Source organism: Eleutherodactylus coqui, chromosome 11, assembly GCF_035609145.1.
Source record: "Eleutherodactylus coqui strain aEleCoq1 chromosome 11, aEleCoq1.hap1, whole genome shotgun sequence".
Taxonomy (NCBI): Eukaryota; Metazoa; Chordata; class Amphibia; order Anura; family Eleutherodactylidae; genus Eleutherodactylus; species Eleutherodactylus coqui.
In genome coordinates, this window is record NC_089847.1 from 20,221,724 (window position 1) to 20,248,577 (window position 26,854).

The 26,854-nt window shown below is 45.0% G+C and overlaps 1 protein-coding gene across 1 annotated transcript in view; it reads right to left on the minus strand.

Annotated features, from left to right (window-relative positions):
• Positions 1-26,854, minus strand: part of PLCG2 (phospholipase C gamma 2) — a 130,084-nt gene that overhangs the window by 56,373 nt on the left and 46,857 nt on the right. The window contains exons 7-14 of the mRNA XM_066583776.1: positions 24,952-25,035; positions 24,363-24,406; positions 22,282-22,354; positions 17,634-17,735; positions 16,562-16,680; positions 10,769-10,854; positions 8,810-8,930; positions 3,920-4,088 (exon numbers count right to left, since the gene is read on the minus strand). Coding sequence (XP_066439873.1) covers positions 3,920-4,088; positions 8,810-8,930; positions 10,769-10,854; positions 16,562-16,680; positions 17,634-17,735; positions 22,282-22,354; positions 24,363-24,406; positions 24,952-25,035 — 798 coding nt within the window. The remainder of the gene's footprint in view (positions 1-3,919; positions 4,089-8,809; positions 8,931-10,768; positions 10,855-16,561; positions 16,681-17,633; positions 17,736-22,281; positions 22,355-24,362; positions 24,407-24,951; positions 25,036-26,854) is intronic.

Consider the following 26,854-nt stretch of genomic DNA (forward strand, 5'->3'; position numbering starts at 1 on the left):
TGATGACTATAGGGGGGCTATGGAAAGTAGTAGAAGAGGACGGTGGGTGCGCTGATAGGAGAACCAGGAATGGAAGTTAAACCTTTATTGGTGATGCGTTTCTGTGCAATATCTGCGCCTTTGTCTGGCAGCGCATCACTGCGCCACACCAACACCTTTATATGGCCATTATGGGAAAAGTTTTTTTTTTTACTTATTTTTACTTTTCTCTAAGGTAACCCCTTTTTTTTCGATTTTTGGTTTCTCCTTCCAACTTTCAAAAACTTTTCAAAACCTCTAATTTTCCATCGACGCAGCTGTCTGAGGGATTGTTTTTTTTTTTTGCAGGATGAGTTGTACTTTTTAATAGTACTATTTAAAATACCATACATGTGGAGTGAAATGGGAACATTTTTAATTTTTTTTATTGCAATTTTGCTATATTCTTGGATGTATTGTTTTTACGGCATACACACTGCAAATAAAATGACACGATGGCTTTATTCTGTGGGTCAGTACAATTATGATGCAAATTAAATTATTTTTTTTTTTGCGTTGCTATTTTTAAAAGTAAAGTATCTTTAAAAAATAAAATATATATATATTTTTTTTAATTTACTTTTTTTTGTTGCCAACTTCTGACTGCCATAACTTCTTTTTTTTTTGTAGAGGCAGAGTGACCAAAAAAAGAGCAATTCTGGCATTATGCATCTATTTTTCTCTGATGACATTCAGTTAGTTATTTTGATAGATTGCACTTTTATGGATGAAACCAGATATGTGTTTTGTTGGGGTTTTTTGTTTTGTTTTGATTTTAAATATGGGAAAAGTTTATTTTTTTTTTAACTGAGGGCTCACACCCACTGGCGTTTTTTTTCTTGCGCTGCGAGAGTGAGTGAAAACACTCGCCTTACAGTGCAATACAGGTGTGGCAGGAGTTTCCTTCATCCCTGCGGAAATGAATTGCTAAGCACTGCCTGTAATTGGCTGACACTCAGCCAATCACCACAGCCCTTTCAGGAGGGCTGGACAGCAGTGCATGGTAGGCAGCCGGAGGACGCGTCTGAGCGGTGGAGAGGTGAGTAAAGATAGGTATTCTCCCTATGTTTTCAATGGGGCTGGCGCTGCTGCCGCTGGCCCCATTGAAAACACTGGCAATATCGCAGTATTTTTCTTGCGCTGCGAGGCAAGTGTTTTTACTCGCTCTCGCAGGGCAAAAAAAAACGCCAGTGGGTGGGAGCCCTTATTTTTACTTTTCTCTAAGGTATTGTGTTTTACTGCATTCTCACAGGCAGTCTATCAAGACATGCCACAGGCACTCCTTGATAAGAATTCATTCATGGAAGGCTTGGGGGCCTTCAGAAGGCCTTGGGCTGTCATGACAACTGAAGAACACCTTGGAGCCTCATTGTGAGGTAGTCTTCAGGACCCTTGAACGCCAATCAGGGGATTTAAATGCTGCTGTTAGAATTGACAGTGGCATTTAAAGGGTTAACAGCTGGGATCGGTGTGAGTGCTGATGGTGGCTGTTACAGGCGGGTGTCCGCTGTGAACGACAGCTGGCACCCACTGTGTGTGGAGCACGATCGGCTTCTGATCCCGCTCCATACAAGCCCACACCCAGAGGACATAACTGTATGTCATTTTGGGTGAAGGGGTTAACAGACAAAGATGCCTTGATGGCACAGAAACTCGTTGCCAATAAAGGTTTAACTTGTATTCCTGGGTCTCCTGCCAGCGGGCCGACCGTCCTCTTCTTCTCTCCACTTTGCTGAGATTTTCTTTTAGACAGCTTTCTGTTGCCGGGCTACTTTTTCGTGGCCACATGGCGCAGATTTTTCGCTGTTGATTTTGACACGATTCTGTAGCAAAAGGGGGAGTGCTGATAACATTGTTTCCCCGTGGAGAACAAAGGATCTGAGCGCAGATAATAGCCTCGGGCTATTAGCTGCATTCAGTGAAGGCTTCATTTGCACACCTAATTGCTATTAAGTAGCCGAGTAGCTACTTAATACTTTATGCAAAGTGATCACTCAAAGCTGTCACTCAGGGTGCGGGCAGACGAGCGCATAAACGGCGCGTTTTTGCGACCAAACGTATATACGTGACCATCTAAGGCAATGGTTTCGAATGTATTCGTTCACATGGGCGATTTTACGGTGCGTAAAAAAGGCAATTAGAAAAAAAACGGAACATATGCGACCGAAATACGCGCCAACGCATATTCGATCGCCGAAAAGACCGTTTGCAAAGTAGGAACAAACGAAAATACGCTTTCTAGCTCTGGTCGTGATCGGTGAAAAACGATCGCTCGGGCGATTATACGTTGCGCTCGTGCGAACGTAAATACGCCTACGCTCGTCTGCCCGCACCCTTACGCTGTTGTTTGAGCGATCTTTGAGCGATCATCGGCCTGTGTAACCAGCCTTAAGTGGTTGACATTTTATGATGGAGAGAGATATTCATGGGAATGTAGTCTTAAAGGTAACCTGTCTGGGCCGGCCAGCATCATTACCCGGCAAACTAGGGCCAACTGAGCCTGGGGTAGCCCACTGAGGGGTGGGATCAATCCGGTCCTCACTCTTTATCAGTTGTATGAGCATCTTAAAGTTGTAGATACAATTGTCTATGACAGAGGCAATGCAGGAAGCCAAGCGCTCCTGTCAGAAAGGCGGATGTGATCCGACTAGCCACATACCGGTTTGCCTATCTAAGGAGGCAGCACTTGATGAACCGCAATTTTTACCCTTGACTCCTTCAAGTGGGATTTAATCTTCGATGAAGGGTCCTCAAGTCATTACTCACAAAGATACTCCTGCTAGTGTGGCTGCTGATGCGGCACTGGGCCGAGGCGTGGTAGCTGGAGGTCTGAATAGGTGCGTAACTGGAGAGCTTCCAATGGCCTCAACTGGTGGTCATGTACACCAGCAACAGGTGAGGAGGAGGAGCTTCGAACGTTTGGCCGCATTTACACTCAACAATTATTGGTCAAATTTGAACTCCAATGAGTTTTTGAGCGCCAATCATTACGTGTAAAAGCAGCTCAAGGAGACCAATTGCTCAGGCATCCTTCATGATGGGAGAATGCCTAATATAGCTGGGAGTGGCTGGTGATCAGAGGGGCAAGAATAGGGGAGCGGGTGTTGGCTCTTTAAGTAAGGGGGCAAGAGCGCACGTGAGCCCTGCCAGAAGACACCAGGGAGGCAGAGGAGGACAGAGCACCTGACCACAGCCCCAGTAACAAGTGAGCAGAGGGAGCTTCACCAATCTGGAGGCTTTTCAGTTAAATAGGTAATTGCGTCACCTACATCATATCACACGATCCTGAGCCAGAAGTGGCCAAGGCCAAGAAAGTGAATGTTGTGGGAGTATGATGGAGGGGAGTGTTTATTACTAACTCAGGGGGCAACAACAGGGCCTACAAATAACTCAAGGGACACAGTGGGGTCTATAAATGACTCATTGGACAGTAACAAGACCTATTAATGATTCAGCAGACACAGTGGGGCCTATAAGTGACTCAGGGGGCCAGCTGTGACTCTGTCAGTCACATAAATCTAGAGCCATCCCTTGAACCTGTCACCAACCTGCAATGTGCCTTATGAGGGCCCTACCTCTCTCACCAGATCTGCGGGTCTGCTGTCAGAACTACATATATGACTCTTCTATAGTGCTGGAATAGGAGTCCAGCCAAGGATGATATAACCTATGGATGGAGAGAGGAGGGTCTCTGTATTTTTTGCTTGACCTGGTAACAAGCATGAGACAATTTTGGTTTTGCAAGAACCACCCTCTGGAGTGTACGCCCCTGAGGAACGTTCCTTAGATGTTATCCTATTATAGTCTACTGTATCAGGAGGCGCAGTATAGAGGGTGCCTTAACTCATTAATGGGAATGTCAATGGCTGTTACTGAACCGACAGACGGATACAATAATCACCTTGATAATGATTTTCCCCTTCAGCTGTGTAGGAGATGGCAGCTGATCTGCACTCGCTTCAGTGGGTTTAGTCAGCAGCATGTCACCAAATACGTCTTTAAACACCTTGGCCATATACCTCTGCTGCTCCAGCGTGCAGTGCTCTTCAATGGAAAGTATGACCGGGTATCTACAATGGACAGGACAGTGTTATCTGCAGTCGGACGTACATGAGATTCATCTCTGTGTAAAGCGGTCACAAAAGATCACCAGGAACAGATTCCAAAAGGAGAGCAAAAAATGCATATAACTGCAGTATATTGGACTTGATTTGCTCTACTCCGGTCCTCAAGAACCGGTAACAGGTCATTAGTACGGAGAACACAATAATTACATCATGTGTGCAATGCTAAGGAAATCCCGAAAGCCTGACCTGCTTTAATTGGTCCTTGAGGAATGAAATTGAGCAACAGTGACCCGCAGTACAATTTGATTAGGGACTGTCACCTAGGATTTTTTTTTCTGAAACCTTAGTTCACATGTTCTGGATTTGACACGGGTCTTGGTGCAGAGTCCACCCTGAAATTTCCAACAAATCGAATGCTAATTCGAATTCAATGCGCATGAGATGTTTTTTAGAACCCTCTTCACATGCAACAGGAAAAAAAATTCCATGGGAATAAGTAGCATTGGACATTGCATGCCTTTTTCTTGTCCATGATACGGATAAAAATGAGACATGTTGCAATTTTTTTTTGTCAGTGTACAAAAAAAAAAAACGCATGCCTAAAAAGTCCTATTATAGTCAATGGGTCGGTGTAGTGTCTGTGTGAAGCCTATTGCAAACACGGTGTTACGTGTGCTGCTGGGATCTGTAGTTCTAAGCTTCCTAGCAGCACAGCCCTCACAGGGTTAATTGATTGAGCTGGCTGGGTGTGGTACTTCCTGCTAGCCAACCTCCTGAGTTTGTGCTCACATATAAACCCAGCTCCTGGTCAGTCTCTGTATGGCCCCTAGGGTGAGCAGTCATACAGGGTCAGTTTGCATGAAACCCGTGTGTGTACCCAGTCGCCCTTTGGTTGTGATCGTGTGGGCCCAGTGCCTAGTTTGCCCACATGATCGTAACACACAGGCTGCACACGGACAAAATACATGAATGTGTGAGTAAGCCCTTATTCTGCATTGAAAAAATAGCAAATTAGCTCCATTAAACAGGAAAAATGCTCACACGGCTCCACAGCACATCAAACTACACATCCGTGGCAGAAATCTGAGCGCCAGCCTCGGATCTCCGCCACAGATCCTGTAGAATAGTGAAATCCCCGGGAGTCATGCACTAGAAAAACATTGCTGATTCCTTACCAAACCAGCGCCATATCTGACAATAGGTTGTGTCTGGTATTACAGTCTAGCTCCATTAAAGTAGTCCTTCCCTTCTACGTGTAGAATGGGAGGACTACTTAGAGTAAGCCATGCAGTCCGCTCGGTGCGGCAGGATTGAGCGCTCACAATGGGGAAATGGCGAGGCAGGTAAGTATAAAACTTACATCCCCAGACTCCGTGGGTCACCTACTTTGTTCTAAGGCTCAAGGGTTTAAAGTAGCTGGCCGAGCTTAGATCTGTTATACACCCGGCCCCGAAATTCAATTGGCCAAACTTAGGCTTTGTTCACACCCACAGAGTTTTGAGCTACTTTTGGCATGTATGCCAGGACCGCTACACTGTAGATAAGCCACAGTCTTCCATTGGAAGTATACATTGCGAAATTCTCCAAAAATATACCTGCGACCTAAGGCAATAATGAAGTGTGAACAGTTCCTTAGATCACCCCCAGGGTCTAAGTGCTCTAAGATGAGTTTAGTCAAACACAAGAGGTCTGGGTGGCGGTAATGCCGACTTCAACCTCATTACCGCCACCTGAAAGCGCAAATTTGCTTTTAAGCTCTGAAAGCTCTGCTGCTCGGTGGGAGCTGTCATAGCTGATACTTTGGTTGTCAGCCAGTGTTCTCAGAAACAGATAGCAGCTGGGTAGAATTTTCTTTCCATTTTTCAATCAAAATGTACTTTAACCCCTTCGTGACCACAATACATCTTTTTTACTGACCTCACTAATGGGCTTTAAATCCGCACATACATCTTTCCAAGGCGATGGCTTAGTGTACTACTGACAGCCAGGCTCCTGCTCTAACAGCCAAGAATGGAGAAACCTCAGATCCTGGAAGTTTAACCCTTTACATGCCATAATCAATAGCAGCTGCAACATGACAGGGAGAGGGGGCTCCTCCTGTCACCCACCGGCACCCCGCAGTGTGATCAAAAGGTACCAGTGCTTTCCCATGGCAGCCGGAAGCCTGATAAAGACCTCCAAATCTGCCATGTAACTCAACCTATTAGGCCCCACCTCCGGCAGAGTGTAATAGGCTGCTGTCATAGGCTTAGTAGAATGCACTACATAAGTAATGCAGTGTATTATCTTAGTGATCAAACGATCACATCTTGAAGATCCCTTTGGGGACAGGAAAATAGTATCAAAAAAGTTCCATAAACATTATTTAAAAGAAAAATAATCACAAAAAAAACATTTTAAATGGATAAAATACCAAAAATAATTAAAGGCAACACAGAAGGTATTATCACGATTGTAATGATGACCCAAAAATTAAAATATTTTGTAATTTATCTCACATGGTAAAGACCATAAAAATAATTTAAAACAGTAATGCCAGAATTAATATATTGTGAAAAAGTATTTAAAAAGCTATATAATCTTGGTATTGCAGTGAGGGCTTATTCACAGGAGTGTATATCGGCCACCGTTTTCACGGCCGGCCAATATACACTACCATCTGAGCTGTCTTCTCCCTTCCCTCCGCCTCATCGGCTCTCTGCGTCTTCCCTCCCCTCCAACTGTTTGCAATGGGAAGGGGTGGGGATAAGCCCCGCCCCCACCCCGCCCCTCCCAATGCTGGCTGCGGACAAAGGCCGGGAGCTTAGCTCCGCCACCATTCCACCCCCTCCAATTGCAAACAGCTGGAGGGGAGGAGAGAGGCAGAGAGCCGGCGAGGGGGAGGGAAAGGGAAAGACAGCTCACATGGCAGCATATATATTGGCTGGCCTTGAAAACAGCGGCCGATATACGCTCGTGTGAATAAGCCCTAATCGTGCTGATAAGAAAGTTATCATGATATTTTTACCAAATGGTGAACGCTGTAAAAACAAAAAACAATGGCAGAGTTTCTGGATTTTTCTCTCTCACCCACCCCCTACCCCCCTTCCTTATACATTAAATGTACCCCTGATTAGTGCCATCAAATTATACAACTCCACCCAAAAAAAAAACCTCTCACACGACTATATCCACAAGTTATGGCTCTTGCATTGCAACAATGAAAATTGCTTGGTCCTTATGATACAAAGTAGGCTGGACACAAAGGGGTTAAAGGGGTTGGCCCGTGCAAAATATTTATCAGGTATTCACAGGATATGTGATAAGTGTATGATAGCTGGAAATCCCACAACTGGGACCCCCAGCCATCCAATAATTCTCTGTAAATAAGGGGGATGGAACAATACCTCTGCAGCGCCACTAATTGGATGGCAGCATTCCTTCTTTGGATTGCCATCTTCCTTATTTGCATAAATTACCCAGAGGAGCTTGCATGGCCTTATAAGTCTCCTCACTCACTTTTCAGCTGTCTTCTCACACCCCTTCTTGGGGAGAGAGATGATGCCATCCCCGGACCCATTCACCTCCTAGGTGTCTCCACACCCTTTTTGGGTGCTCTCCTTAAGGAGAGACGACACCCCTCTTGACCTTAATTCTCAATGCTCAGCTATCTCTATCAGCTTCATAGACATTGAACAAAACAGTACTGTTCAGGCATGACCACCGCTCCATCCGACAGTCAGACCCCCAGCAATAATATGTTTATCACCTGTCCTGTGGATAGAGGATAAACGTTTCTCATTGGCCAACCCTTTGAGGTAGTGATGGTCAGCACTGGTTACTTAGGACGCTATTATATGGTCTGATTGCGCTGTTTCACTCCTGATATTGGTGCTCATTTAAATGGTCTTTAAAGGGAATATATTAGAATCAACTTTTATCACCTATCCTTATAAAAGTGTGATCGGTGGATGTCGCACCGCTGAAACCCCCATGATTTAGAGAATGGGTGTCAAGTGTCCCCTTTCCTTTTCATTGTGGGCACATTGCACCCCCGCAGTGAGCGCAGATTGTCTGGAGTGGCGGTTGAGCACTTGTGGTGCAGCTCCATTCATTTTCAATGGGACTGCCGGAGAAAGACAACTACAAGCATTTGGCCCATTGAAATGAATGGAGCGTTGACCATGAACGCTTGGCCACCTCTGCATTCAATGCGACATCGCTGGAGGTGGAAGAAGCGACCTCACAGTGATAAGAAGAGAGGGACATGGAGCTCCTGTTCTCGGGATTGGGGGGTCTCGGCAGATGGATAGGTGGAAAAGTTGATTCTGATACAACCGCTTTAATACAGACCAATGTCGGCTGTATGGGGGAACAAACCATCTTTCATAGATCATTCATTCTCCATACACCATCATAGCTGTTGACAGCACGACCTTGGATAACGCGGGAAGATGCGCCACCAACAAGGATGAATTTTTCGGCTACACGCAAAAGATGCGATCGCCTCGATCTACAAGTATTTGCTTATTCATCAGCTCATTGGCTGCGGTTTCACCCAATCAATGATCAGGCCAACAAATGTTCTCGCCCACCGATCAGACCGTGCAGTAGACCTTCTGGCCCTTGGTGCGTCTATATAGCCAAGGCTCGTCGAACAAATGAAAGCGCCGTCCATCCTTTTTTATTATGTAGCCATCATACATCACATGTCCAGTTATTAAAGAGTTACAGCAGGAACTCACTCAGAGGTGACAAATGCATGGTCCTTAATAGCTTGCACCACATCGTCAAATTTAATTTTCGTTGTTCTTGTCCATCCGTGATAAATAATTGGCTTTCCATCAGGGCCGTCCCAGCAGTCCACTGGAGTGAGGTGAGAGACAGGAAACAATCACACTTCAGTGAACCCAGCACACTTCCCGACACAACATGAGCACATTTACGAGCCTTCGTCTAGATATTGCAGGTGGTACGTCAGCGATTCAATGTTCTAGCCTTAATGCAAGCTTGTAATAAATGAAATGGGCTTTCACTAGAATCCCCCCAGGGAGTGGGACTTTCTGAAAACTACTTATATCGATTTCATACATACATATATATATTTATAATGCCCAAAAGACAAATCTTTTAGCTTCTGCAAACCATGGAAGACCATTGGAAGAGCAGACAGCGTGCATGGGAGTAGAAGCAGGGGTAGAAGACCAATGATATACATAGACATAAACCTAGCTATATGTGACCTGTGCGGTTGTACAAGGCACTGGACACAAGGAGGGGATTGCCTCCCCTTACGTCTGCCAGGCCAGATAATCATCTTCCTCTGTGTGGCCGTGTCCTGTGGAGCTACATCAGTCATCCTCCTCCTGGCTAAGTATCCTTCCCTCTGAAGTCCTATGGTGCCGCTGTCAGTCTATCACCAGCCTCGTAAGACAATTGCTTAGTTCCCCTACTATATTTCGATAGTTCTGGTACTGTAATTATGTTTGAACTTGGTTCTGGTAATGTATTTATTTACTGAGGTTGATTCTAATGCTGTATTCATGTTATGAACTTGGTTCTGGTGCTGTATTCTTGTACTGAGCTAGGTTCTGGTATTGAATCTATGTACTAAGGTTGGTTCCGGTGCTGTATTTATGTTATGAGCTTGTTTCTGATGCTGTATTTATGTACTGAGGTTGGTTCTGGTTCTGTATTTATGTTATGAGCTTGGTGCTGGCGCTGTATTCTTGTACTGAGCTTGGTTCTGGTATTGAACCGATGTACTAAGGTTGGTTCCGGTGCTGTATTTATGTTATGAGCTTGTTTCTGATGCTGTATTTATGTACTGAGGTTGGTTCTGGTTCTGTATTAATGTTATGAGCTTGGTTCTGGTGCTGTATTCTTGTGCTGAACTTGGTGCTGATGCTGCATTTATGTTATCAGCTTGGTTCTGGTGCTGTATTTATGTTAGCCTGATTCTGGTGTCGTACTGATGCTATGAGCTTCATTCTGGTATTGTATCTATAGTGAGCAGTCACTACTACGTGTTAAACCAGTTCTGTCAAAAATGGTTGTGAACTGAAAAGTGTGTTATGAAACTGTTTTATACTATGATGATTCTGTTCTGCTTTCCCTGTCATATAGGATGAATTAAGGTATATATTGGAGTTGGTGATTGGAGAGCTCCATTGAGAGGGATAGAGTAGTCCCTGTAATTAAGCATTTCTTTCATTATTTCTCCATCCCCTCAGCAACTCAGCTCTGTGCTGCTGGGAGGAACCAGGAAAGAGAAAGGTACCAAGTACGACGCTACAGGATTTGTCCCAGGGCCCCAGTGAAAAACCTGGATAAGCAGTACTGGATGTTGTAGGTAACGGTACTTCCAGTCACCATCTCTGGATAGGGATGTCAGGAAAGAGGACTGTATTGGACATGTGGATGTATAATAAAAATGAGTGTTTTTTTCTGTAAACCCCTTTCTGCCTCTTTCCCGCTGTGGGACCTACACCACACTGCACCACAACACCATATCTAGGAGCAGAGTCCAGCCTGTAACATCTCTTCCCCCACTGGTTTAGCCGGGTGGAAACATCACACTTGCTACTATGACTGCCAACTGCAAACTGCCTATCAGTGCGATAAATATTGTGTTTTTTTCTTATGATAGGGGGCGCCAAAAACATTCTGCACATATGACCTGCATAAACACATTGTGTACTTACACTCAATACATCGGCAGCCCATCCGCAGACACCGCACATAGGCTTCTGTTGACGACTCGCTGCGCAGCTGGTCCCCTGTTAAATACCTGGATGGGAAGAAGAGCAAAGCATAAGATGATGGACTGTAAAAAAAAGTGATCCGCAGAAGGGCTTGGTGATACATTACTCTGCCAGGTCTTTTTCATGTATGTTTGACGGCATTTAAAGTTTTACTTTTTTGATATAGAGCTCCCAATCCACTCTATGGATACATAGTTACCTGTTGAAATTCTAGATGTCTGCAGCCACCACCAAGGGCAGCTTACTGCATACTATTTGACTATTGAACTCATTGTATAAATTACATTTTTTTAAAAAATCTTGTTATTTGTATAGCGCCAACTTAGCGCTTTCAAGTAAATTATTTATTACCAACCTCGGAAGAATGGAAGCCTGAGTCAACCTTGAGTCGGCTACCTCAACCAAATGGGGATTGAACTCGCAACCTTCAGGTTGTGAGCAAGAACTTAGGACTGCATTTCTGCCGCCGTAGCACTCTGCGCCACACGAGGCTCTGTATGCAGTGAGCTCTTATGCTCCCCCTAGTGGCAACCGCAGGCAGAATTTTATCACTTAAGCACAATGGACATCTTTTTGGGGCATTTTTCACCTAAAAGGGTTTTCCTCAGGAGAGATCATCAATAGTTCATTGCCAGAGACCCTCTGCTCCGGATCCCCAGCAATGAGCTGATCACCCTGGCCAATGTCAGTTCAGTGGTCTTGACGTGCGTAACAGTGGACGGGAACGGAAGTGCCCTAGCTCGCTTCCCTCCCATTGAAATCAATGGGAGCTGAAATGGCTATTACACTTCCACGTCCAACCCCGGTGTTAGAGGCAGAAGTGCCAGAATAGTCGCTTCATCTCCAATTGATTTCAATGGGAGTAAAGCCAGCTAGTGCACTTCCATCCAGTGACGCACGTCCAATCTGCTGCACTGTCAGCGGGCCATGCAATCAGCTCATCGCCATGGATTCTCAGCCATGGGTCCCCGACGATTAACTATTGATAGCCTATCCTAAAGACATCGATGCATTTTGCCAGGAAAACCTCCTTAAATGCATGTATTTTGGGCTGACATGCATTTTTGCAAAAGGGTTTTATTAAAAAAAAATTTAATTGACTTCTGCAGCTTCTGCATATCATAGTATACAGCAAGTTACAAAATACACAGTCAAATCCATCAGTGAGCTCCTCTAAACACTCTCCAGCCCCACTACCTTCTCACTGGAACACATGTATGATAATAATAATCTTTATTTGTATAGCACCAACATATTCCGCAGCGCTTACATAGACAGGGGGAATACAGAGAGACAAAAGTACAAACATTACAGAACCACGGTTACATAGTAATCAGCTGATGGAAGCAATAGGGGTGAGGGTCCTGCTCCAACGAGCTTACATACTACAAGTAATGGGGTGATACAGAAGGTAAAGGGGCTGGAGATGTGCACGGTATGGCGAGGTGGAGAGTGAGGGATTCTATACACACAGACAATGGTCAGACATTTAGCCGTGTGACAGCAGAATCGGTGTGACTGCAGGAGCGGTTTATGATGGCTAGCAGGGATTGCAGTCAGTAGGTCAGGGAGCATGTTATCAGGCGGAGTACAGGGGGGTTTGTTTAGGGAATGCGGTATGCCTCCCTGAAGAGGTGCGTTTTTAGAGCACGCCTGAAGTTCTGCGAGTCCTGGATTGCTCGGGTAGCCTTTGGTAGTGCGTTCCAGAGGACCGGTGCTGCTCTGGAGAAGTCTTGGAGGCGGGAATGAGAAGTTCGAATTAAAGGGGTGCTCAGTCTGGTTTCGTTAGCAGAGCGAAGAGCCCGGGCTGGGTGATGGATTGAGATGAGGGAGGCGATATAGGGGGGCGCTGCGCTGTGGAGGGCTTTGTGGATGAAGGTAGCGAGTTTAAATTGAATTCTGTATTTAACGGGCAGCCAGTGCAGTGACTGGCACAGGGCAGAGGCGTCCGAGTAGCGGCTGGACAGGAAGATGAGCCTGGCTGCTGCATTCAGGATGGATTGGAGAGGGTAGAGTATGGAGCAGGGGAGGCCGATCAGCAACGAGTTGTAATAATCGAGCTGGGAGTGGATGAGGGCAACAGTAAGCGTTTTTAGCGTGTCTACAGTGAGAAAAGAGCGGATTCTTGCCATGTTCTTGAGGTGCAGCTGACATGTTCGGGCCAGAGATTGGATGTAGGGGGTAAAAGAGAGATCAGAATCAAATATGACCCCAAGGCAGCGGGCATGTTGTCTAGGAGTTATGGTGGTGCCACACACTGAGATGGAGATGCCAGGAGGAGGTCGGTTAGTGGAGGGTGGAAATACCAGCAGGTCAGTTTTAGAGAGGTTTAGTTTTAGGTAGAGAGAGGACATGGTGTTAGAGACAGCGGACAGTATATGCATCAGTTTATCTTTGATTTGGTCAGCTTAGAAGTTCTATGAGGAGATGAGGGAGAAGAAGGGCTGAAGAATGAGCCGGTAAATAAACCCGCTGACAGATTTGACTGTGAGAGGCATTCTGCAGTCTGCTATATACTGTGATACACAGGAGCTGCAGGCACTAAAAAGCGCAACATTCTTAATAAAACCCAATTGCAAAAATGCTTTTCAGCCAAAAATACATGCATTTAAGTAAAAAAAAAATTCCAAAGGTGTCCATAGTCTATAGGTTTATCTAATGGGATTTGGAGGTTTATACCGGAAAAATTACCCACGTTTAGTGGCTGGCGCTTGTAACTGCAGCCTGGAGTCTCATTAAAATCAATGTGGGCTATGCCTGCAGTTACAAGCATCGGCCACTACACAGAGGCCACCAGCTTACGCTCTGACACCTGTGTATTGTAGTGCCCAATCAGCTAATTGGCTGGGATCCCGATCGACAAACACCCGCCGATCAACCATTGATAACCTATCCTGATGATAGCTCATCAATAATATTTCCCCGGAAAACCCTTTTAATATATAATTTATATTGCATGGTGAATGACCTAAAAAAAATCCAAAAAACTATTTCCCAAAAGAAATTAATAAAAGTTATACAGTACATTATATGTACCCCATAATGGTCCTAATAAAAACGAAATCTCGCCAAGACCTCATACGGTTATGTCAATGGGAAAATTAAAAAGTTTTGGCTTTTTGAAAAAGTGGAGCTGAAAATCCCACTTGCATCCTTGAGTACCAAACGAGTCCTTAAAGGGGTTGTCCCGAGGCAGCAAGTGGGTCTATACACTTCTGCATGGCCATAATAATGCACTTTGTAATATACATTGTGCATTAATTATGAGCCATACAGAAGTTATAAAAAGTTTTATACTTACCTGCTCCGTTGCTGGCGTCCTCGTCTCCATGGTGCCGACTAATTTTCGCCCTCCGATGGCCAAATTAGCCGCGCTTGCGCAGTCCGGGTCATCTTCTTTTCTGAATGGGGCTCCGTGTAGCTCCGTGTAGCTCCGCCCCGTCACGTGCCGATTCCAGCCAATCAGGAGGCTGGAATCGGCAATGGACCGCACAGAAGCCCTGCGGTCCATGAAGACAGAGGATCCCGGCGGCCATCTTCAGCAGGTGAGTATGAAGACGCCGGACCGCCGGGATTCAGGTAAGCGCTGTGCGGGTGGTTTTTTTAACCCCTGCATCGGGGTTGTCTCGCGCCGAACGGGGGGGAGGGGTTTAAAAAAAAAAAAACCCGTTTCGGCGCGGGACAACCCCTTTAAGGGGTTAAAATCGATACATTTGTATCACTAGTAGCAGCTTGGTGCATGCGCATTCTCTACTTGTTGCCTTGTCATCTTTATTAGTTACATAACCCTCCTAGGAGAGGACATTACATCTATACATGTCCTTGTTCTGCTTCTGGGATGGCACGTAGACTGGAATATATACATTTTTCAGCCCTTGCTCTATCACTCGTCTCTCGCCTCCACGGACTTCTAGTAAGGTCATCTCCACCGCACAGCTCTAAATGATGCGCAGTAGCGTCCTCCCTATGGGTTGCTAAACGGCTTCTGAGAAATAAATTGGAGAAGCCAGAATGAATTGGTCATCAAATATGAGGCACATAGGAGTAAGCGATGTTATATCGGAAGGGTCTTATTTCAGACACAGCCAGTCCCCTGACTCGCCGCCAGAAATCATCCATTCGTTTTTTTTATGAAAACCATCATTTAAAGGAAAACTCCGGCCATTACATTGGACACTGATGAACAAGCCTCACAGGACTCCGGGCTTTAAAATTGCAGGATGGACATTTATAAAAACCCGTTCTTCTAACTTTAGATGTTACAAGATGTCTCATTGCCAACTGCCTTTTTTTTAAGACATTGAAGCTCTGGGCGGAGCTTAGCTGTCACATGACTGTACATGTGATGGTATAATTGACACATAGAGTGAAAAGTTAGGAAAGGTGTACGAAGAGGACATGGAGGGGACTTGATCTGTCATAACATTTTTTAATACCTTTGTCACTAGAGTGATTGATACCTAGAAACCACGGCTGCTAACAATGCAAATCGGAACTGCAGTTGCCAACATGTTATTTAATTGGTTAAAAGCTGCACATGTCGACAGGTACCGACTCAATGGATATGCTAAGTTACTGCCTGTGTCATAGTCCAGAGCTGAATTCATAATTCTGCTGATTGTCATTGGAAAGAGTCGATAGGTTGGGTCTCAGATGAACCCCTTAGGCGCAATGTCCACTTGCACGCACAGATTCCATCTGCGGAATCCCACAGCGGAATGCTCGCAGACATGGACAGAAAAATATATTTTCTCACCTGCCCAGATCCAGCGTGAATCTCCTCTGTGCCAGCCGGATCTTCTTTCCTAAGCATGGTGGAAGCGTCGGATGCGCCTGTGAATATGCCGGATGCATGCGCAGTGCAATTTTATTATTTTTTTTTTAAATCTCCTGCTTTCCCGCGGATCTGCGGCACATCCACAATGACAGCTGTGACTGTGCCATGGATTAGACGGCTTCCAGTCATTTCGATAGAAGCCGTCCCTGCGGGATCCACAGAGAAGTGGAAAATGCTGCGATTTCTTCCCGCACGTGCGATCTGCAAGGCGGGGGGAAAAAAATCCCATCTGCATGCTTTAAATTGTTTTGGGAACGCTAATGCATCCCTACGGGCGGCTTGATTTGCGGATCTCCAGTGCGGGTTCCACAAATCAAATCTGCCCGTGGACATTGGGCCTTTAAGATTGGCACTGGAACATTTTGTTTTCCTACATCATACTATGGCACAGATGTAAAGACGATACATTTTCAAAATGCAGATTGCCAGAGCTAATTCTGTGCGCATGCGTAGCCTGGAATTCAGGGAGATTTCAGCTCTGAAGTTTTCATAATTGTAAATTCCGTTTTTATGTACAATACATGCTGTAACTCAGCATCAGTGTAGGATAAAATATTCTAATATATGTATTTAGTGACTCCACCAGCAGAATAGTGAGTGCAGCTCTGGAGTATAATACAGGATGGAACTCAGGATCAGTGCAGGAGATGCAGTGTATGTACACAGTTACTAATAATAATAAGGTGTATAAGATGGACATACACTTGCTATCAGGACGGTTTATGTGGATTGTTAGATTATGTAGCACACATGTCTGACTTTTCCTGGTAACGGCAGAAGGATTAAAGCATCCTCATTGCCTTTATTTTATATTTCGGGTGCCAGAGGTGTTTCATAGACAATGAAATATAGATCATTTCTGGCACCAACAGGATTAATCCTTCATCAATACTTACGTGTTATGTGAGGAAGCAATCCAGTAATGTGACAGCGGATTATTCATGTTCTGTACAGTAATCTCATCATATTTCTCATCCCAGATGCTGTTTTCTTTGGAAAATAAGTAGGTCAGAAACTGAAAGAGATACAAGCCCATAACGATCAGGATCCATTCTGACACAAAGTAGTTTGAGCAAAACTAGAATCTGAGTCTGGCCTACTTGAATCTGAGTCACATGTCTTATCCCTCCTTTAGGCAAGTCACATGAGGACTGACTAACCTATAAAGATCCTAAATTGAGACCTCTGTAGTTGCATAGGCAAATACTGTCATACTGGAAGATTAGTGTCTCTTTAATATGTAATGTTAATGAGGTTTTGTGGGAATTTACTATTGATGACGTATCCCAAAATAGTTGCTCGACTGGGCCAGCTGTCATTGCATGCAGAGCTGGAAGCAAACAGCTCCGTCAGTAGTGCAGTGACCCTGTTAGGGTGTGCAGCCCCACAGGTGGAGGTTGATTCGAGCTGGCTGGGTGTGGATATCCCCAGCCAGCCAATCCCCCAGGTCTCTTGCTCATTTCTCTAGCTAGTCAATCCCCCAGGTCTGCTGCTCATATATACCAGCTCCTCTGCTAGAGACTGCTGGGCTTTCCTCTGTTCAATGTGCTCAGTGTTGGTGAGAGCTGCCTTCAGTCCTGCTGTGTTTCGTTTGTCATCTAGGTCTAGGTAGGTTCCAGCGTGGGGTCATCCCTGTCAGGACGATTGCCCCGCTTGCAGGCAGGTTTCATGTGGAAGTTGTCTCGTTAGAGTAGGAACCGGCCAGACAATGAGGAACCTTGAAGCAGGCTCGCGGTCTTAAGTATCTAGGCTAAAATACGAACCTATACCTCTACATTCTATAGTTATTCCATGTGGCTATGTATGCAGGTGAGTGTTTTGAGCGTTTGTTAGTCTTGATTTATATCTATTTCTTAGTTATGTCTGCTGTTTCTTAGTTATGTTTGCCGGATTTTCGACAGAGTTAAATACTACATCTTGAGAAGCTGTGTGTGCAATTAGCAGATCTTTCCTGCAGAGTTTTCTTACCTCGTCCACATACAGAAAGGGCTCCGCCGTCTCCCTCATAGTGTCATCGATAAATTTGGTCATGCGTTCACGAACCTTATTAAGATCCTGGGCCGACGATTCCTTTTGGGGTAATAAATAATAAGATGTCACAGACTTTTCACAGAATGTGTCTTTATTATACTGGAATGATATAATAGGACACAATTATTAAAGGGCTGTAATAAAATGGTTTTCTGGGACTGCAGTATTGATATCAACATCAGATCGGTGGGTGCTCGACACCTCACTGATCCGCCGACTCAAGAAATCCCTTCCTTGTTTAGCAGGCGCAGCTTTGTACATTTGGTAGCAGCTCTGCTTGGTACTTCAGCTTAGTCCCATTTAAGTGGAGGACATTATTTGTTGCTCACCATTTCCATTGGCTGCATTAGCCTAAATGCAGCAGAAGTGGAGAAAGAAAAATTTAAAGAGGCTATCCAAATTAGAAAACCCATTTTCAAATACCCTTTTAGGGAGGGTACCCTATTCAGGAGCCCAACTATTAATAAGAGCGAAGAGTAGCTACAAAGATTGCCTTTTTTCTGGAGGACCCAACTTGTCGATGCTTTCAAGGGGTTGTCCCGCAAAGGGAAGTTAGAGTATAATTATCTGAATGGTGGTCGGTCTGACCACTGGGATTGCCACGAGAACAGGGGTCCTGATCCCCGAATGAATATGGAAACGGTCGACCATGCACACTGCCACTCCATTCATTTCAATGGAACTGATTGAGATTTGATCAAGTTCAAGCATTCAGTTATCTCCGACAGTCCCGTGGAAATGAACGAAACGGTAGTGAACAAGCCTAACCTCTGGCTCCATTCAGGGAAACTCCATGGACTGCCTTTTTCTTGATTGATAGGGTTCCAAATGGTTGGACCACCACCAATTAGGTTTCATTTGTAACCTGTGGATAGGACATAACTTCTTTTTGCGGGACAACCCCCTTTAAAGCCCATTAATTACAATGTAAGGCTGTGGTGGAGCTGCAAAAAACATAAAGGTGTTGTCCGAGACTTTCACAATCGGCAGGAGTCCACACCTTGGGATCCCCACCGATCAGCTGATCGCTAGAGCCGCTGTCAGTTCAGATATTTCTGGAAGCAGATAGTCCTGTCAACATCACAACAGCCCACTTTAATCCTTTCCAATCCAATTTGTATCCTGGTTTTCCTAGGGGGCTTACTCTTTTTCTGCCATTATACAACGGCGCTATATGCTGGCTAAAGCCAGTACTGCATGAGGTGACACATGGGATAGGCTCCGACAGCAGAGAGGCTGGCAATATACAGTAAGAGAACCCCGACGGATGTCTTCCAACATCTGAGCTGTACTGCCTTAAATCATAATGTCTTCAGAGGTCAGTCAGTGGATTGGAAAGGGTTAATACTACAGACACAGGTCCCACTGAATTTAATGGGAGCTGTGCTTGCAGTACCAAACCAGGCCACTGTAGTAAGGACACTGTTATCAGTTTCCAGCGCTGTCCACACTGATGATCATTTGACCAGCAGGGGTCCTGAATTCCGAGTGGTGGATCCCCACTGATCAACTATTTATGACCTATGCTAGGTCATCAATAGTAAAAGTCTTGGACAACCCCTTTAAACACTTTCAGCTGGTTGCTGGAGGTCCCACCCTGTGATCAGCTTATTACGTAGTACCCTTCTAAACAAAAAGGGATTGTTAAAAGCGGAGAACCCCTTTTAAAGTCAAACAACGCAAAAATCTAGGTATCCCTAGCCGGAATCTTCTGTCAAGGTTGTCAGTAAAGGGTTACAACCAAACAGATAATTAGTAAGGTTATTCTGAATAGCAGAAAACGAGAGACCCGACGGTTGCGATGAGCTGTCACAGCAAACAGCAGCTAACCCTGGCACTTACTATCTACGGCATCAGGCAGCACACCGGGGTAGGTAATGAAAAGGACTAAGTTGGATGTAATTACTCCATGCAAATACGGAGACAAAGAACGACGCTGTTGGCTTTCAGCACCTCGTCCTACTGGGAGGACAGGCCATTTTCATATGCAAAGAAGCATTGCGAAGCTAATCTCATTCCATCTGGATAATAATGATGGTCTTTGGGTGGCATGGTAGGTGCAGGGAACAAATCATTTTCCCAGCAGCAGCTTCTTCTTTATTTGCATAGAGAATGTTAAATATCTGCAAACATTGAATGGCGCGCCCCTGCTGTACCCTGAATGGAAGCCTAATATTCAAAATCCCACTCTATTGATGGTCCCGCAGCACAATGCACATAATGGGCGGAACCATTCTTCCATTCACATTCTCCTTTAGATTTCATTTCTATTATTATTACTTTTTTTTTGTTACTTTTAATAATTAAATGAGGAAAAGACTGAGTATTGTGAGCGGATGCATAATGAGCCCCCCGCGGGGCCGCCAGAGGTTTTACACAGAAAGTGCGATATGAAAGGGTGGGGGTTACAGTATTGAAAAAGAAAGAAATGTCATGTCCCGTATTACAGAGACTGATTTGGATGCAGATTGGATTTACTGGTACCAGTAGGACTGGCGTGTCCAACTATGGAAGTTGTTTTATTCAGATGTTTGAGTTATGTCATACGGTAACGTACAAGAGTGTGGTAATTACCGAGAGCAGTCTGACGGGTTTACTTATGTGTAGGCATCTAGATTGGTGCTAAAGCAGAGGCAAGCTTAACTGTTGGATATGAAGAAATATCTATCAACTGTATCCATCTCATATCTCCCTATCTCATATCTCTATATATACTTTCTTACTAAAAGTATTTGGACCCCCCTATCAGGGGAATGGATCGTGTCTTATTAGCATGTTGTGTCCTAAACCATACTACATGAGATCTGGACCCTTGGGGGTAAAAGCCATAGTTTGTGATGGGATATACGGGTTAGGCTGCTGCACACAAGCAGTCCATCATGAAGCGTAATGCATTGGCCAGCCTACAATGGTGCAAGGAGCGCTGTTGTTGGACAGTTGAGCAATGGAAGAACCTTCTATAGAGTGATGGATCCCAATATTCCATTTTAATATCAGATAGAGGTACCCGGGTGTGGAGGATCCTGGGGAACACCTTTTGCTTGAGTGTGTTGTTAAGTAGAGCCGAGGTTCCCTTATGGTCTGGGGATGTTCTACATTGCCTGGTCTCGGTCCATTGGTTGTAGTGACAAGAACCATGAACATGGAGGTGTACCCTGACATTCTAGATAGTAATGTGCTGCCAACAATGGGGTGATACTCTGGGAATGGTCGGCTATACTTCTAACAAGACCAATAAATTCTACTTTTGATTCCTGGTAGGATAGTTGTATGTATCTGCTGGGGCCCACTGATTCTTGACTCAGGGGTGGGATCAACCCAGTCCTCCTTCTTTGAGACTAATAGTATTTGCATCTTAAAGATGCTGATACAATTGACTATAACTACAGCACAGCAGGAAGCCGAGCTGTTCCTGATCTGCTATCTAAAGCCTCCCCTGTAATGCAATGATGTCATTGCATCACCTGCATCGTTCCACATGTTTCTGTCCAGAATAGGCCAAGGTAGAGGCGAAGGATGTTGTGGGAGGCCTGTAATGATGGCGCCACCTGTCTCTGGATGGCGGACAACAAAACAGTTGGAGCTGCTGGTGCTTGTTGGACGATCAGACACTCTTCTCTACTGGTGGTCTGTAAGGGGCGTCATGAACCCGGTCACCTTGTGTGCCCCCATCCACTGGTCTCAACACCTCCTAACAGTCCGGTCAAAACGGCCTGTGAGGGACAATTCATGGATACGACCATTCAGCTCCTCACATTCCAATAATGCGCCCCTCTCAAGACTCTGGTAACAGGGTGAAATCTCTTCTCTGCGTTGTAGAGGCGTCGAGTGGTCAACAAGCTCTACAAGCGGAGGAAGAGGTCACTACACACAAGGAGCCTCCGAGAGCCTCTTATAGGCCAAGGGGGGAACCACTTTTATGGCCTCCCGTGACAAGACCCTCCATCTAATCACTACAACTTTTATCATTTGCATATCAAAACTCTAAAGAGTTAACTGCCACGATCAACGCCAACTGATCATGGCAGTTACTAGCCGCTAGGTATGGAGTAGACTCCGCTCCATAGACTTGGGTTACAATTGTTACGGTACGGTTAGGCTAGAGGAAATTTTGAACGCCCCAGCACATCAGACAACAGGCTAGCAAGATGAGGAGGCAGAGGCAATGGAAGGACTGCATGGGCTTTGGTTCCGGTTTGCATCCATAGAGACACATAGGTCTGCAGAGGATTTGTAGACATAAAACGATCGATTTATTTTGGATGCATTGAACAATAAAAAAAAATGATTGCAAAAGTCTACACTCCCTTTAATAACCTTCATGTGGCTCTGAGTGCACTGCACTTATAATACTTTATCACAACACAATGCTGATCAGCAGTCTTCTGAAAGGAAACATCCGAGTAGCCTTGGAAAGGCATTCTGGGTTCTTAGAACCTTATTGTATTCTTTATCAGCTGACATATACAAATGCGAACCTTGGACCATGATATCATCCGATTCGAGAAACCACAGAATGGAGTATAATGGGGCTTTCATCGGATGACTGTATCATCCTTCCTAAGAACACAACTCTGGCACGTACCTGTTGTTCATGTTGCAAAAACCTTTGAAAGTCATGCAAATGAACGGCAGAGGCATCGGCCCGATCCACGTTTCTGAAAAATACAAACATATATCTGAATCCAAGTGGGTGACAGGCCCTTAACCCTTTGCAATCCAATTTTGGATTCAGGGTTTCCTAGGGGGCTTTCTCTTTCTGCCATTATACAATGGTGCCATCTGCTGGCTAGAGCCAGTACTGGGGTATGGGACATGCTAGAGAGGCCCTCAGCAACAGAGCGGCCAGTAATCTACAGTACGAATACCCTGCCGGACATCTTCTGACATTGGAGCTGTACAGCCTTCAAATCAGAAAGTCTTTAGACGTCAGACAGTGGATTGGAAAGGGTTAAAGGGGCTCCATCATCTCACAGAAGCCCTATAAACTAAACAAATGGGCTCATAGGTGATGCCGGGCTTAGACCGAAGATTCCTCTTTTAGACTTGCCTTCATGGACGTAAGTATAGGGGATGTAGAGAATGCAGTTGCACCCGGGCCCAGGAGCCTTGGAGGGCCCATAAGGCCTCTTTTCTCCATATAGGGAGCCCAGTAGTATGGCTAAAGCATTATAGTTCGGGGCCCTGTTACAGGTTTTGCATTGGGGCCCGGAAGCTTCAAGTTACGCCACTGCTTGCCTTCCTGTTCAGTCCCATGCTGCCCGCTCGCAAAGTCGCTTCTCCGTGCATCCTGTGGACTACTTATGCATGCACACATAATAAGAGGATTAGTTCTCCTGCTATGAGCATGTCTGCGGGATGTATGGAGTGGCGGCTTTGTGGGCAGACAGCAAGGGAATGGTAAGGAAGGTAAGTTCAAGGTATCCTGGACTCAGCATCACATCTCCTATGAGCCCATTAGTTTAGCCTATGGGACTCATAGGACATGAAAGAGTCCCTTTAAACTCCTATTCACATTTGCTGAGCAGTTAAACATAATCTCTTGTTTCTTGGTGTCAGCAATGCACAGGAACGATTATCGCTGGGACGACCTGTGCCCGACAGATCATCCCGTGTGAAAAAAAAAAAATCTTGTTATTTGTATAGCGCCAACATATTCCGCAGCACTTTCAGGTAATTTATTTATTAATTACCCCCCCCCCCCCCCCCAGCAAGCTGAGTACTCATTTTACCGACCTCGGAAGGATGAGTCAACCTTGAGCCAGCTACCTGAACCAAGCAGGGATTGAACTGAAGGTTGTGAGCGAGAGCTTAGGACTGCATTTCTGCTGCCTTAACACTCTCCACCACAGGAGGCTAAGAGGACCCTAAGGAGTTGCCTACCTTGATTGGATACTGCGCCTTTCTTTGTTCTACTTTGTGTTATACATAAGGCTAACACTGGGCTGGCCCGGCAGAAAGCGCGCAGTGGTGACTTCACACAGTTGATGTTTCTTGTTCTTTCTCCGATGATCGTCGTTAATTAATTCGGGTACATCAAAAAACTCAGGTCCCAGTAGCCTTATTGTCAATACTAAATTTAAAAGAGCACTCCAACAAGTGCGCATGTGTGGCCACCACTGTCAAAATTTAGGGACATGCTGGGCGAAATATTGCTGGATTTGTGGGGGTCCCAATCATCAATTCATCTCCTATACTGTGGATAGGGAATAACATGCCAAGATGGGAATACCCCTTTAATGTTGATCTCCTCCATTGGTTGACTTTGTCTGCAGTCGGAGCTGACAGTAACAGTACTGGAGTTTGAGGGCATATGTTAGAATTTAGTTGTCTTCAACCTGTGGCTCTCTGTTGCAAAACTACAACTCACTGCATCCTCTGGCAGCCAAAGGCATCCCAATTATCCATTTTTCATTTCCAATGTACCAACGTTATAATGTAGACGTCTCCAAGCTGTACCACTCAGGGCATGCTGGAAGTCTTTGATACATGGACTGTAAGTCTAGGCCAGTGGTATCCACCTGTTGCAAAATTAACAACATGCCCCGGGACAGCCGGCATTCTGGCAATTTCATTTTTGCAACATCTGGAGAATTCATGCTTGGAGACCACTGGTGTTAGGGGGGGTTTCTTGCAGTCAAATAGTCTTAAATAATAAATTCTTACCCCAAAATAAATACTGAAGAATCTCTCCTGAATTCATCCAGAATCTGAAAAGAAGAATATTTTACTGTGTTTCAGTAAAAAAATGTGCAAGCATAATCCTCAAAATCAGCTCCTATAAAACTTGGGGACTTTAAGTCTCCTATCTAAAGGGGTTTCTGGGCCTAAAGTATTGATGACCTATCCTTAGAATAGGTCATCAGTATCGGATCGGTAGGGTTCCGTCACCGATGAGCTTATTGAAGAGGCTGCAGCACTTGGGTGAACGTTGCAACCACATCTCACGCCTATGCTGTCATATTCATCATGGCCTGAGAGCAACTCAGTCCCTTTCAAGTGAATGGGACCATGGTCCAATACTAGGCACAGGCGCTGTGAAATGTATGACATTGTGCCTGATATGAAGTGAAGTAACAGCGCTGCTCATCAGAAACTAATCAGTGGGGTTCCCAAGCAGCGTGCACATGTATGCTTACTAGAACACAAGACCAATTATAGTGGTATTAGGGTATATAGACAAGGCTGCTTTAGATAGGGCAACCCTTCTAAAGGAACCATAAGCCTGGTAATGAATGATAATGAATATACTTACAGATCTTTGTTGATCAAACATCAGTTTTTTGTAGAACATATGTACATGCTCAAAACTGAGGTCATCCCTGTGGATCCCAATGTCCTACAATAATAATAAGATCATAATTAGAATGAATACAAGCAAGATGAGCATCAACATAGCAGGCGCAAAGGGCAGTCACTGAAGTCTTGAGTAGTGCTGGCTTATAGAAACAATAGGATGTAAAAGGAGGACTACCCGACCATCTCCACCGGGCCATTTTCTATTACCCATAGATGGTTGATCAGTATTAGGTGTGGATGGTATTTGCGTCTATGCATACTATGACAGCCATGTGATGTTAGCTATAGTATCACTAAGGACATACTTAGTAACACATTACACTAAAGTAGCATTACCACTACGTTTTTTTAGTATGCTGTAGAGGGTTCCGTCACAGCTCCCGAAAACAGCACTATGACGGAGCAGGGTTAGCAAAATGCTCGAATAGTAAGTGGTACTAATGTAAAACTCCTGGGAGGTCAACTTTCTACTAAATCACTTGACTGTGTATAAAAAAGCTGTTCGAGAGGCAGAGTCTCTCAGAAGCAAAGATGGCAGAGGTTCACCAATCTGTGAAAAACTGCATCTAAAACCTGTGGAACAATTTCAGGTAATGTTTCTCAACGTGAAATTGTGAAGACTTTGAGTATCCCACCATCTATTGTATCTAATATCATCAACAGATTCAAAGAATCTGGAGAAATTCATGCGCAGAAGGGACAAGGGTGATCGTCAATATCGGATGCTTGACATCTACGAACCCTCAGGCGTCACTGCATTAAAAACAGGCATGATTCTGTAATGCAAATCAATGCATGGGCTCAAGAAGACTTCCAGAAATCGTTGTTTGTGAACAGTTTGCCATGTAATCCACAAATGCAATTTAAAGCTGTATCATGCAAAGAAGAAGCCATATATAAAACACAATCCAGAAACGCATGCGTCTTCTCTGGGCCAAAAGTCATTTAAAATGGACTGAGGCAAAATGGAAAGCTTCTGTGGTCAGATGAATCAACATTTTTAAATTCTTTTTGGAAACCACAGACACTGTGGACTGAAGAGGAGAGGGACCATCCAACTTGTTATCAGTGTACTGTTCAAAAGCCTGTACCTCTGATGGTATGGGGTTGCACTGGTGGTTCTGTTTGGAGGTACGTCTGAGCTCCAGAATATAACGTGAGGGGGGATTCACACCACAAACCCCACACTTTATCAAATTTCCCAAGACACTTACGTCCCTTGTAGACTATATAATTATATGGTACCACCAAATTGACCAGCTTTCTTCACATTGAGAGTGAGGGGTTCTTACTAGAGATGAGCGAGTAGTGCCTTAGCCGAGTATCTCCCCGCTTGTCTCTAAAGATTCGGGGGCCGGCACGGATGACAGGTGAGTTGCGGCGGGGAGCGGGGGGGAGAGAGGGAGAGAGAGATCTCCCCTCTGTTCCTCCCCGCTCTCCCCCACCGCTCCCCGCCGGCCCCCGAATCTTTAGAGACGAGCGGGGAGATACTCGGCTAAGGCACTACTCGCTTGAGTAATGTGCCTTAGCGAGTATACTCGCTCATCTCTAGTTCTTACGATCCATCCACCGCAATGCAATCATTTTTTTTAGCAAGGAACAATGATTCCCTCAGAAAAATCTTTTTATGGTGTTGCCAGCTTTCTTCATCTAATATTCCAGATAGGCAAATCTCTGGACTCGGTGGAACAGGGACTCCCACAAGTTCAGAGAGGAAACCCGTGACCTCCCCCCAGAAACTTTCAATAACAGGACACTCCCACATCATGTGCCAAAAATCAGAATACTCGCAAGAGCACCTAATGCCGTTTGTAGACTGTACTCTGCCCATTTTATACAATCTTGCTGGAGTGAGATAG